The sequence below is a fragment of the Dama dama genome, chromosome 10 (genome assembly GCF_033118175.1).
Source record: "Dama dama isolate Ldn47 chromosome 10, ASM3311817v1, whole genome shotgun sequence".
Lineage (NCBI taxonomy): Eukaryota > Metazoa > Chordata > Mammalia > Artiodactyla > Cervidae > Dama > Dama dama.
The window spans coordinates 28,019,182-28,030,965 of record NC_083690.1 but is presented as its reverse complement, the minus strand read 5'-3'; the positions used below and the strand labels follow the sequence as shown (position 1 = coordinate 28,030,965).

Sequence of the window (11,784 nt, the reverse complement as noted above, 5' to 3'; positions counted from 1 at the left end):
TCTTTTACTTGGTAATAGCAGGCACAGCTCGCAGACAGTATTTTTAACCTTCCTTACTCAGGTTTAGGTATCAGGTGGCTCAGAAGAGTGCCCAGTCAGGTCACCTTCACCTCTATAACCTGTGACTTGCTGGGAAGAATCGGAACTGAGGCCTGAAGCTGGGCCAACCTGGGCCTTCCATATTGTCTGGGAGGCAGAAACATTTGGGAAATGAAATGAATGAGAGGTCTTTGCACAAACTGCCCAACTCATCCCCACTCCTGTTAAATTTACTGTGCAGGAGACTCAGGGCCAATTCTGTTCCTGGTCTGCCAGGCAGTGAGGATGGTTAAGAGACCAGGACATGACCTAGTTAAACCCAGGGTCCAGGGGACCTGAAAGAGGGCAGAAACAAAGGCTCACCTGCCCTCCTCACACACGGGGCCTGAGAGGGCATTCAAAATGTGAACTTTAATAACAAACAGCAGGTCAAAGTGGGGTTCCCCAGGAACGAGAATGACGGAGCTGGTTCGGGAGACCTCGAGGGTCCCCACTTCCTCCCCTCTAAGGCCTGGAGGCAGGGAAGCAATGGACCCTATGGAAGAGGGCCGGTGCCTGGCTCCATGTAAGTCCACCTGTTTGGGGCGCTAAGACCCGAGATGTAGCAGTGTGGAGCAGGGTGGTACCCTGCCCAGCCTGGGAGGTCCTGGCAGGGAGTGTGGCCCAGCCTGGGCAGGCCAGCCAGCCTAGGGCTGCGAGGTCAGATGCGGAAGCTTTCTTCCCGGCCATCGATGTGACGGAGCCGCAGGTAGACATCTGTGCCAATGCCCTGAAGTGACTGCAGCCGAAGGGAACCACCGAGGTACTCTGCGTAGGCCCGCGATGTGGGCAGCCCGAAGCCAAAGCTGGGGGTGGGCAGGGGGACAGGACACGGGCTTCAGAGGCTTGAGTCTCCTGGGTCCCCCCACCCCTCTGTTCTGGCCAAATGGGGCCTCACCCGTGCATGGGTCCCGACTGGCCACCACTGTGCATGTCCAGGTGGCCGAAGAGGGGGCTGATCCGGGGGTCCTGGGTGCTGGCCTCAGCTGTAGTGAAGTGGTAGTCCATCACCCGATCCAGGTCTTTGTGAGCAATTCCCCCGCCCCGGTCTGAAATCCTGGCAGATGACGGCAATGGGGGTTTGGCTCAGCTTTGGTGGAGGTTCACTACCTCCCGAGCAGACAGTGAGTGCTAAGTTGGCCTTCCTGTCTCTTCCACCCACCCAAACATGGAATGTAGTCACCTGGACTCTTGGGCCTTGCTTTTTGTAAGCTACTTTTCTCCACCCTCACTTCTGCCACTGACTGCTTAAACCTTCTCACCAGACTTGACATTTATTCTCCACCCAGCACCATATTTCTGACTCTTTCACTGCTCTGGGCCCCTCAGTTTCTGACAAAGACAAGCCCCCCCAGATCCACTCATGTCCAGCTCATGGCAAACTCAGGACTGAGATTGTCCTGAAACACTAAGTCTCACTAAGCTTGAGGTCATTCAGCAGATCAGGAACAGTGCCCAGAAACCCGCATCCATACCACCCAACTCGCACCCAGGGCAAACCTGATGACGAGATCGATATCATTGTTGGCAATGGTGATGACGACATCTGGGACATTGTAGGGAGTGTCGAGGTGACTCTCCATTGTGGCTCTGTGCAAGGTGCCAAATACCAGTAGGTGGTGGTGCCCCCGCCTCACCTCAGTTCCCATCTGCCCCCTTCCAATACATCCAGCGGCCCACCTCATGGCGTTCTTGAGCAGCTCAGGTAGGATGTAGTCCAGTGGCATTGGGATGAAGGGGAAACGGGCTGCCACATGTCCGTTGATGCGGACTCGGGGTGCATTGCCATACTTGTGCTCACACAGGCGTCTGTGGATAGGAGCAAGGGATTCAGACTCCAACCAGTGGGTCTCAACTGGAGCCGATTCTGTCCCCACCCTCCCAAGGACATTTTGCAATCCCTAGCAACATTTTTGTTTGCTACAACTGGGGAGTATTACTGGCATCAAATGAGTAGAAGCCAGGGATCCTTCTGAACATCCTAACAAGCACAGGCCAGCCCCTTACAGAAAAGAATGATCTGGCCCAAAACATGAACAGTACCACAGTTGAAAAATCCTGCCCTGGACCACATCCTGGGCAAGTGCTCAGACCCAGACCTTCCCTGCCCGATGATGTCCACTTCCTTACCCATTCTAGCCTCACCTGGCAAAGTCCACCCACTTTTCAATAATCTTCTTCGGTGACAGGCGAGTGCAGATGATGCCAACAAAGTCAGGCTGGTAGGAGAAAGAAGGTCAGGACCAGAGATCACCTCTACCCACACCTTGGGCAACAAAAGCTTGTAAACTCTAGACTACGGAAGCAGCCCCAGGGCTCTCCCCAGGCCCGCGGACCAGGTCCCCAGTCCAATGGGGCTCCTGGCTCAGTTCCCTCTGGTCCACTTGACAGTCTTAGGTCCCGGCGCCCCACCTTGTCTTCATGTAGTGCCAGATGGTGGGTGGCCAACATACGGATCCCAAGCCTTGAAGTCAACGTCTTGTCTAAGAAGTAGCGGACAAGCTTCTCATCCTATAAAGAGCAGGACCTCAGAAACCCTGTGCCTTTCCCAGGCACCCCCCACCCAGGTCTGGGCCCCCATTGCGCTACCCTGACCTCTATGTGCTTCCGGCTCTCACGCAGGCCTTCCGCCAAGAGGGTCACCACATCCTTGTGGTCATCCAACAGCTGTCGCACCAGTTGGCAGTATCGGGCCTCATCCGCCTGGTCCTTGATCTGCAAGCCACAGAGTTGTAAGCATGGATGGTCCAGCCCTGACCTCTCAGCCCCTCACCCAGCCCTGGCCCAGCCCTCACCGGAGGGAAGTCTGTCAGCTTCTGGAAGGCACGGATGTACAGCTCGTGCTGCAAGGAAGAGGTGTGGGAATTCACAAGGATGCTCTGGGCACAGGTAGAGAACAGTCAGCCGTGACCACCTATGGGGACTGCCATCCATCCCAGTTCATTGGGTTCTGACCCCATCACGGTCTTTTAAGTCTCCATGAAAGCTTGGGGCCAAGTCCTCTAGGACTCAGAAAACTTTAGGCAGATAGGTCTCTACCACTCTGGTTCCCTCTCCCCATCTGCCCCATGGGTGGTGGGCACACTGATTTAAGGTCCTCTCTACGCCCCCTTGAGGCCACCTTACCACGTGCAGTATGGTGGGGTTGCAGCCAATGATGAAAGGAAGGCTGCGGAAGCCCTTGATGCGGTGAGCGATCCTCACTGGCAACTCCTGCTGCAAGTAGCGGGCACTTTTCTTGAAGAAAGAGAAGAGGGAAGTTAAGGCCTGGGGCTGGGGAGCTGGGTCAGAGCTCCAGGGCCCAAGAACAAAACAAGAGGCAGGAATCTTACCAGAAGGTGACTGCCATCCTGAGAGCGGCCTGAATAGAGCATCATGGTTGGAGTGAGACGAACTGAGGGCTGGAGGGGCAGAGGGCCTTTGAGCATAGCATCTCCAACACCCTGCCCCGGCCATATTAGCATCACCCCTTCCCTGGACCCCCACTACAGCTCCAGACCCAAGCCTCACCGCCCTAGCTGCACACCTTCTCCGCTGCCACGTCGATGGCTGACTGGTTGTAAAAGGAGGTGACGGTCTTAGAGCGCTCCCGTGCCATCTCCACGTGGTGGGTATCGGTGGCTGATGTGGAGCGGGCCCGGAGCGAGAGTGTGGGCCCCAAGAGAGGCCGGAGGGGTGACCCGCCCCGGGGTCCGCTCCCCAGCACCGAAGCCAGTATCATCGTTCTGTTCCTTTGAACTGGACTGGATGGCCACTAGGGGTGAGGACCAGATAGACGGAGGCGACCCCAAAACTGGGCAAGAAGGGTGTGGGTGGGCAGGGGCTCTTCTCTGACTTCAGGGGTGAGCGCCGGTTGAGGATGCTGACCAGCTCAGCCTCCGGGGAGCAGCTCCCATCTACCAAGGTGGGGAAAGGGGGAGTTGTACAGATCTGAATCCAGAGGTGCCATCTCTCTACGTGAGCACAGGCATAATCAGATTTGACCATCTCTGCCCAACCCCTTCAACCACCTCCCCAAACACACACACGGGGAGAGCCTGGATCACCTTGCTTTCTGGAGTTACTATTCTCCAATCTAAGGCTCTATCTGGTAGCTTGGAGGGGAGGGGATCCTTAGACCAGTCCAGCCCGAAAGCCTTGCCCCTGATCTCGCGGATCCGCTGCACCCTCGTTCAGGGGGCGGGGCTGACCCCTAATCCGGCGCCTTCAGACCCCGGCTGGGGTCTGGCCTGCATATGTGTGTCACAAAGAATTGTGCACCGAAGGTCGGCTGCGCGGAAGCAGCGGCTCGGGAGTCCCCGTCCGGGTCCCTCCCTCCGCAGGGTCACTTGGTTTGGCCCGGATTCCCCCATATGGTAGATGCTGGCCCCCACCCCACCCCCGCCCTCCACGCGCGCTCCAACGATCCAGCGCAAAGGCGGAGGCTGCGGTCGCGTGATGCGAAGCCTTAGCGGGCATGGTCTTCGCGGGTCGCTCCCCTTACCGCTGGGCCAGAGCCAGGGCCGGGGTCCGAGCGGAACAGCCCAACAGTCGACAGGGCCGGGCCAGCCTCGCCGCCTGCGCCCTCTGCCGCCGTGACGTCGCGTGGGCTATGGGCGCCCGGTGCCTCCTGGGAGTTGTAGTTTGGAGCAGAGGACTCGCACCCACGCGCCCAGCCCATAGCGGTTATGTACCTGCTCCTAGACCCCCCAAATAACCCCAGAGTTACCTAGTCTCTCTGGGAAGCGGGCCCTCGGGAAAGAAATGGGACAGGGTGAGAATACCCTGAGATGCAACGTGCACAGACCAAACGCTATCTGGATTCCCCCTCTGAGGTCCGGTCCTTCTGCTCAAGGTCTTGACTCATTTGTAGAAAACCAGAGTACCTGGTTCAAAACCCAGCTCAGTCACTCATTATCTGGGGCAAGTTACTTAAACTTCTCAATACTTCAATTCCTGTCTTGCTAAAATGAGGTTATATCAACCTTGGGGTTGTGTGGTTACATGAATTTATACATGTAAAGTGCCTAGAATAGTGCTGGGCATGGAATTAACACTGTATTAGCTATTGTTATTAATATTATTACTAATTAATATCAGCAACAAACACTGATTAGGTGACATTTCTGTGCTAGGAGAGATTTGGTCTTGAATTAATATACCCTTCTGAACCCTGTAGAGGAAGACAGACAATTGATGGACAAAAGATAGACAACTGATACACTTGCAGTGTGAGTAGGACTCAGCCACGCCTGGGAGCTGGAATGGGAAGCACATATCAAGACAGAGAAGAGCCTGGAGCCAAGTGGAGTCTGGGAAGAGAGGGGCTGAATGTGGTGACCAGACCTGTGTTTGTCCTGAAGTAGTAAGAAGTCATTGAGGGATTTTAACGGAATCGGTCTGCGCCTTAGAACCCTTGGGCTACAGTGATTAGGATAAGTGAGATCAAATGCAGAGACTAGTGAAAAGACATTTTTTTTTCCAAGCAGGAGATGATGGGAGAGACACTTGTGTGTACTTAAACTGCCTGGATTCTAAATATTTTAAAAATTTAAACTAAAGAAGCAAGTAAAGCGGGAGATGTCTTTGAAGCTATCTTTTTTTTTTTTTTTTTCCTTTTTCGGCTGCAACCTATGGCTTGCGGAATCTTGGTTCCGTGACTAGGGATTAAACCTGGGCCCTCCGCAGTGAAAGCTGGACCCTTTACCACCAGCTGGCCTGCCTGAGAAATTGGCTGGAAAGTCTGCACAGATCATGAGGAAGAGTCTCTGGATTTCCTCTTCGCCCCTCATCCCCACACCATTCCCACTCTCTTTTCCCGCATCCTGGCGCTATCCTGGAGTGAAGCCGGAGGAGGCTGGAGGCAGGCAGGGCTTAAGCCAGCGGATGAATGGAGAGGGGAGGATGCTCCCGGTGGGAGGCCGGCGTGCCCATAGAGGCAGAGAAGTGCGTGCAGTGTGCCAGAACTCTGCGCTCACGTGGCCGCGGCGTGGCCGGGAATGCCAGAGACGGCTGCTGTCAGAGAGTCTGCAGACTTCCGGGAAGAGCCTCACCTCGTCCGACCCTGCACGCTGGCCCAGAGCCCGGCCGGGACTCGCTGCTGCCTCCCGGCGGTGGAAGTTGGACATGCACCTCCACGAGTGCCACCGCCAGTCAGGCCCCTGTTTAAGAGATTGACATGTGTTCGTTTCGTCTTCATAACAGTACCTCTGAGGTAGGTACTATTTTTTGTTTTGTTTTGTTTTTGTTTTTTTTGTAGGTACTATTAATATCCTCATTTTTCACAGGACGGAATAGAGGCCCGGAAAGATTAAACGGGAGATTTCCCTGATGGTCAGTGGTTAAGACTACTTGCTCCAGATGCATGGGGCCCAAGTTCAATCCCTGGTCAGGGAAAGAGATCCCACATGCCAGCAAGGAAGATTCCACCGTGCCCTGCTGGGGTCCAGCCTCGGCAGGATCCAGGGGATACCCTCAGGATGAACGGCGTTGGCAAGAGAGAGAGAGAAGACACGTGAGACCAGCCTTGATAGGGCCAAGTCTGAGAGCGAGAGAGAGAGAGAAAAAGAGAGAGAGAGAGAGTGACCAGACGGGGGGTGCAGCAGAGTCTGGCAGAGTCTGGCCGTGCTTTATTTTTTACCGTGGCTTTTATACCCTAAATTAGTACATTTCCAAGGGGAAGATAGTTTAACATTACATCAGCTTGTTCTTCACGAAACCAGGGTGTTTTTTGCATACTTCTTTGTTTATGAGGGTCTTGTACATTATCTTCTGGCCTTGGGGCCTATTAACATTTTATGCAAGTCAGGTGAATGTAAACCTATTTTCTGTATCTATGGTGACCTTAACTGAAAGGTAGCAGTCTTATAGGGCAACAGTACAGAGTAGAAGTATAACCTTGTTAACACAAAAATTAATCCTTCTGCAGAAGTTGTCAGTTGTGTTTATCTAAGAAGTTTACCCCAGACTGACTCTGCGACTTTGGTGAGGCAGCCTCTGCCTAGCACTCCTGGCTGACAATTAACAACCATCTCATTGTTACCACACTAGGGCTAAGCTCTTATTTCTCTAGATCTTTAACTATATTAACAATGGTTTCTATAACACAACCTTAGCACATTAAAAGCAAAAACACAGCAAGCAAATGTTAACCCAATAGCTACTTTTAGAATAATTTTTCTTGTGTTTTCTAATAGGGCTTCCTCACTCCCCGAAGGGCTCTATGTCTGTTAGGGCCGTTATATGATCAGGTTCTTTATGTTATTTTATGATTAGGGTATTATAAGCAATCATGCATATTAGTACCAAGGGCATAAATGCATTTGCCAAACAAACTAAAATACCAGCAAAGGAGTTTAAATTAAAACACTCCTTTCACCCCGGATAATCTCATAAAATACCACCACCTGGGAAACTTATTGATTAAAGTTCTAAATTGATTCTTATTTGGGAAGAGATCAGGGAAGGCCTTCTGCCTGTGTCACAGAAATTAGGGAGTAGTCTATTGAGGCAGGCATCAGAAAGACAGATATCATCTTTAAGGTGAGCGCCGGGGGCAGCTTTTCGAAATTCCTGAAAACCTGATCTGCCTTGCCTGTCAGGCTTTCTCCTCGTGACCTTGTCATGGGTGGGATCTCGTGAGCTGGCCTTTTTGAAACCCCTGAAAACCTGATCCGCCTTGCCCGCCAGGTTTTCTCCCTTGTGACCTTGTCATGGGTGGGATCTCGTGTGCCGGCTCCCGGCAGTGCCCCAACTAAGACCCGGTGCAGCCAAGTAAATTTTTTAAAAAGAGATTAAATAACTTTCCCCCTTCTTCCTCTCTGTCCTCACCTCCCATTACACTGGCCCACCCATTTTCCCCTAAACATACTTAGGCACATTCCACCTCTCATGAGCTGTTCCCTCTGTTTAGAACACCCTTCCCCTCCACATAGCTTACTCTCTCACCTCCTCTAAGCTTTTGCCCAAATGTCAGTTGAACAAAGCCCAACTTGATAATCTGATTTAAAATTGCAATCGCCCCCATTCCCCTCTAGTTAGTATGGCTTCCTAGGTGGGGCTAGTGGTAAAGAGCCTGCCTGCCAATGCAGGAGACCTAAGAGATGTGTGTTTGATCCCTGGGTCGGGAAGATCCCCTGGAGAAGGAAATGACAACCCACGCCAGTATTCTTACCTGGAAAATCCCATGGACAGAGGAGCCTGGCGGACTACAGTCTATAAAGTCCCACAGAGTCGGACACGACTGAGCAACTTAGCAGGAGTAGCAGCCATTCCCCTCACACTGCTTTACTCATTTATTTATTTGGCCGGACTTCAAGGTTTTGGGGCTCTTAGTGCTGGGACCAGGGACTGAACCCTGACCCCTTTCAGTGAAAAATGCTGAGTTCTAAACACTGGACTGCCTGGAAATTTCTTCTGCTCTACGCTTTATTTCATCCATAGCATTTATCACCAACAACATATTATATGAATTTCCTATATTAATTACTCAATTTTTTCCCTAAAATTTAAGACCAATGTATGAATATTTGCCTGCTATACTGATTTATCTTGTGCTCCTAACACAGTCTCCGGTACGTAACAGGTGCTCAATAAACATTTGTTAAATCAATGAAAGAAATATTGGGCTTTCTTCTCTGAGCTGATGAGAGGCAGAGTGACAAAGCTACTGAAGAAGAAATTCATAGGGCCTGGACTCCATCTCAGGTCTGTCCGTGCTGGTCGTGCTAGGCTGCCTCTCCAGTGGACTCTGAACTCTGTGCTTAGCGCCTGTGCAAATGACAATGGAAGGATAAGACCCCCTCTGGGCAGGGGTCTTGAAGATCCTAAGAGAAAACAGACACTAATCACCCCTACCTCATGTTAAAGCCTGGCTATAACACTACATCTTTATTTTATTTTATTTTTATTTTTAGAGGATCATTTTGATTGTTGCGTGGAGAATGTATGTTGGGGTGAGGGACCAGAGAGGAGACTACTACATTTATCTAGGTAGGAGCTGATGATGGTTTGGGTCAAGGTAGTGGTCTGCATAAATTCCCAGGAGTGCGGATGCCTCTGCTTCGCAGCGCTCAGTTTGCTCCTGGACTGGCTCCCCTGTGATTATTTCTCCGTGTCACCTTCAGTGTGGAAGTCTCCTCAGCCTTTCCTCTAAGCTGAGGTTCACCTCTCTGAAAGAGGAGCTTGGGCATTGCTGAACTATGTTGATCTCTGCAAAAGCAAGATGCATTTTCTCCTGAGGTCTGTGGCAGTCAGCTCCCAAATGAAGCTTATTTAATAAAGGAATTAGGTCCAATTGAAAAAAAAAAAAATTGCCAGGAGTGAGAGAGACGTCCAGGAGGAGAGTGGTTTGGGTGGATTGGGCAGGGGGGCATGGTTAAAATGGGAAACCCCAGAGAAGAGCCAGATTTGGAGAAGGTAAAGAGCTCAGTTTGCTTTTTGTAAACCATTCAGATTTTATGTATCTTTTTAAACTAATTTTTATTGGCGTATAATTGCTTTACAATGTTGTTAGTTTCTACTATACAGCAAAGTAAATCAGCTATATGTATACATACATCTCCTCTTTTGGGGATTTCCTTCCCATTTAGGTCACCATAGAGTACTGAATATAATTCCCTGAGCTATACAGTAGGTTCTCATTAATTATCTATGTTATGTGCATGAGTGCTCAGTCGTGTCCAACTCTTTGTGACCCCATGGACTGCAGTCCATCAGCCATCTCTCCGTGGGATTTCCCAGGCAAGAATACTGGAGTGGGTTGCCATTTCCTCCTCCAGCAGATCTTCCCAACCCAGGGATCAAACTCGGATCTCCCATGTCTCCTGCATTGCAGGTGGATTCTTTACCACTGAGCCAGCTGGGACTCTATTTTATACACAGTATCAGTAGTGTGGGGCTTCCCTTGTGGCTCAGTTGGTAAAGAATCTATCTGCAATGCAGGAGACCTGGGTTCGATCTCTGGATCGGGAAGATCCCCTGGAGAAGGAAATGGCAACCCACTCCAGTAGTCTTGCCTGGAGAATTCCATGGACAGAGGAGCTGGGCAGGCTATAGTCCATGGGATCGCAAAGAGTCGGACACGACTGTGCGACTTTCACTTTTTCATCAGTAGTGTATACAGTCAATCCCCAAGTCCCAATTCATCCCACCACACCCCCTTTCCCCTCTTGGTGTTCATATGTTTATTCTCTATATCTATGTCTCTATTTTTGTTTTTATGTGTGGGTGGGGGTGGTTGTTGGAGTTTTTTGAGTTGTGCTGTCTTCATGATGACACATGGGCTTTTTGTTACACTGACTTCTGTTGCAGGGTTCGGGCTCTCTAATTGAGGCATTAGGGCTTAGTTACCCCACAGCATGTGGAATCTTAGTTCCCTGACTAGGGATCAACCTGGGTCCCTTACCTTGGAAGACAGATTCTTAAACTCTAAACCACTATATCTGCTTTGCAAATAAGATCATCTATACCATTTTCTAGTTTCCACACATATGTGTTAATAAATGATATGTTTTACTCTTTCTGACTTACTTCACTCTGTAAGACAGTCTCTGGATCCATCCATGTCTCCACAAATGACCCAATATCATTTCTTTTTATAGCTGACTAACATAGGAGCTCAGTTTTGAGTGTGTTGCATTGCATCTGATTGACCTGTGAGAATATCCAAATGGTGAGGTCCTAGAAGTCCTAGAAGCCTATGGGCTTTGGAGCCCAGGAGCAAGATCTGGGCTCAGACAGAGCTCAGAAGCTGTAATCTGTATGGAGTAAGAGAAGACGTGGGTGGAAAATAAAAGTTGCCTCATGTGGCAGTTTGTATTTCCCAAAGATGCTGCACCCCACATGCCCACATGAACTTCTCTTTTTAAAAAATTAATTAATTATATATTTATGGCTGCACTGGGTCTTCACTACTGCGCATGGGCTTTCTCCAGGTGAGGTGAGCGGGGGCTACTCTTTGTTTCCATGTTCTGGCTTCTCGTTGCTGTGGCTTCTCTTGTTGCAGAGTACGGGCTCTAGGGTGTGTGGGCTTCAGTGGTTGCAGCATGTGGATTGCAGAGCTCAGGCTCAGTAGTTGTGGCGCCTGCGCTTAGTCGCCCCACGGTATGTGGAATCTTCCCAGACCAGGGATCAAACCTGTGTCCCTGGCATTGGCAGGTGGATTCCTATCTACTTGCATCACCAGGAAAGTCCCTGAACTTCTTAGTTTATGATTTTGACACTTCTCCTATCAAGAGGTAAAGTTCTGATTTCCTTCCCATTGGTTCTAAGCAGATTTGTGATTACAGTGGAAGGGATACTAAATGATGATGTATTAAGCTAGATCTTAAAAGATGATACAGGTTCTACTTGGTTCCCTGGAGAACCTCTACTGGGGACCTGAGTCGTCACATAAACAATCTGATTGCCCTGTATTTTTTAATTATTTATTTTTTTATAGTTATTATTTTGGCCATGTAGGACCCTAGTTCCCCAACCAGAGATCGAACCCATGCCCCCTGCATTGGAAGCACAGAGTCCTAACCACTGGACTACCACAGGAGTCCCTGATTGCCTTGTATTAATTATCTGTTGTTGTATGACAAATTACCCTCACAATATAGCAGTTCAAAACAATAAATATTTATTATCTCACACGGTTTCTTTGGGTCAGGAATCTCGGAGAAGCTGAGTTAGCTGGTTCGGGTTCAGGGTTGCTTATGTAGTTGTGGTCAAGATATTGCCCAG

The 11,784-nt window shown here is 50.3% G+C and overlaps 1 protein-coding gene across 2 annotated transcripts; it reads right to left on the bottom strand.

Moving 5' to 3' along the window:
- Positions 1-431: 431 nt before the first annotated feature.
- On the bottom strand, positions 432-4,663 carry BCKDK (branched chain keto acid dehydrogenase kinase). 2 transcript variants are annotated; one of them, XM_061153285.1, is made up of 13 exons: positions 4,562-4,642; positions 4,125-4,307; positions 3,605-3,974; positions 3,411-3,479; positions 3,205-3,315; positions 2,874-2,921; positions 2,674-2,793; positions 2,491-2,589; positions 2,224-2,297; positions 1,759-1,887; positions 1,579-1,668; positions 977-1,135; positions 432-884 (listed from the first exon to the last, which is right to left on the bottom strand). In XM_061153285.1, the coding sequence occupies exons 3-13, from the start codon at positions 3,797-3,799 to the stop codon at positions 740-742; spliced, it is 1,239 nt and encodes a 412-aa protein (XP_061009268.1). In that variant the 5' UTR covers positions 3,800-3,974; positions 4,125-4,307; positions 4,562-4,642; the 3' UTR covers positions 432-739. The 2 variants fall into 2 exon arrangements, with proteins under 2 accessions (XP_061009268.1, XP_061009269.1); XM_061153286.1 differs by lacking the exon at positions 4,125-4,307 and having other exon boundaries at positions 4,562-4,663.
- Between the last annotated feature and the right edge of the window lie 7,121 nt (positions 4,664-11,784).

What these genes read in the sequence shown, in the direction of transcription:
- BCKDK (XM_061153286.1), bottom strand. Translation starts at nt 3,799, where the DNA reads ATGATACTGGCTTCGGTGCTGGGGAGCGGACCCCGGGGCGGGTCACCC. An exon ending in AGAGCCGGAAGCACATAGAG is followed by an intron (nt 2,590 to 2,673) that starts GTCAGGGTAGCG and finishes TGCTCTTTATAG; the next exon opens with GATGAGAAGCTTGTCCGCTA. An exon ending in TGGCACTACATGAAGACAAG is followed by an intron (nt 2,298 to 2,490) that starts GTGGGGCGCCGG and finishes TTCTCCTACCAG; the next exon opens with CCTGACTTTGTTGGCATCAT.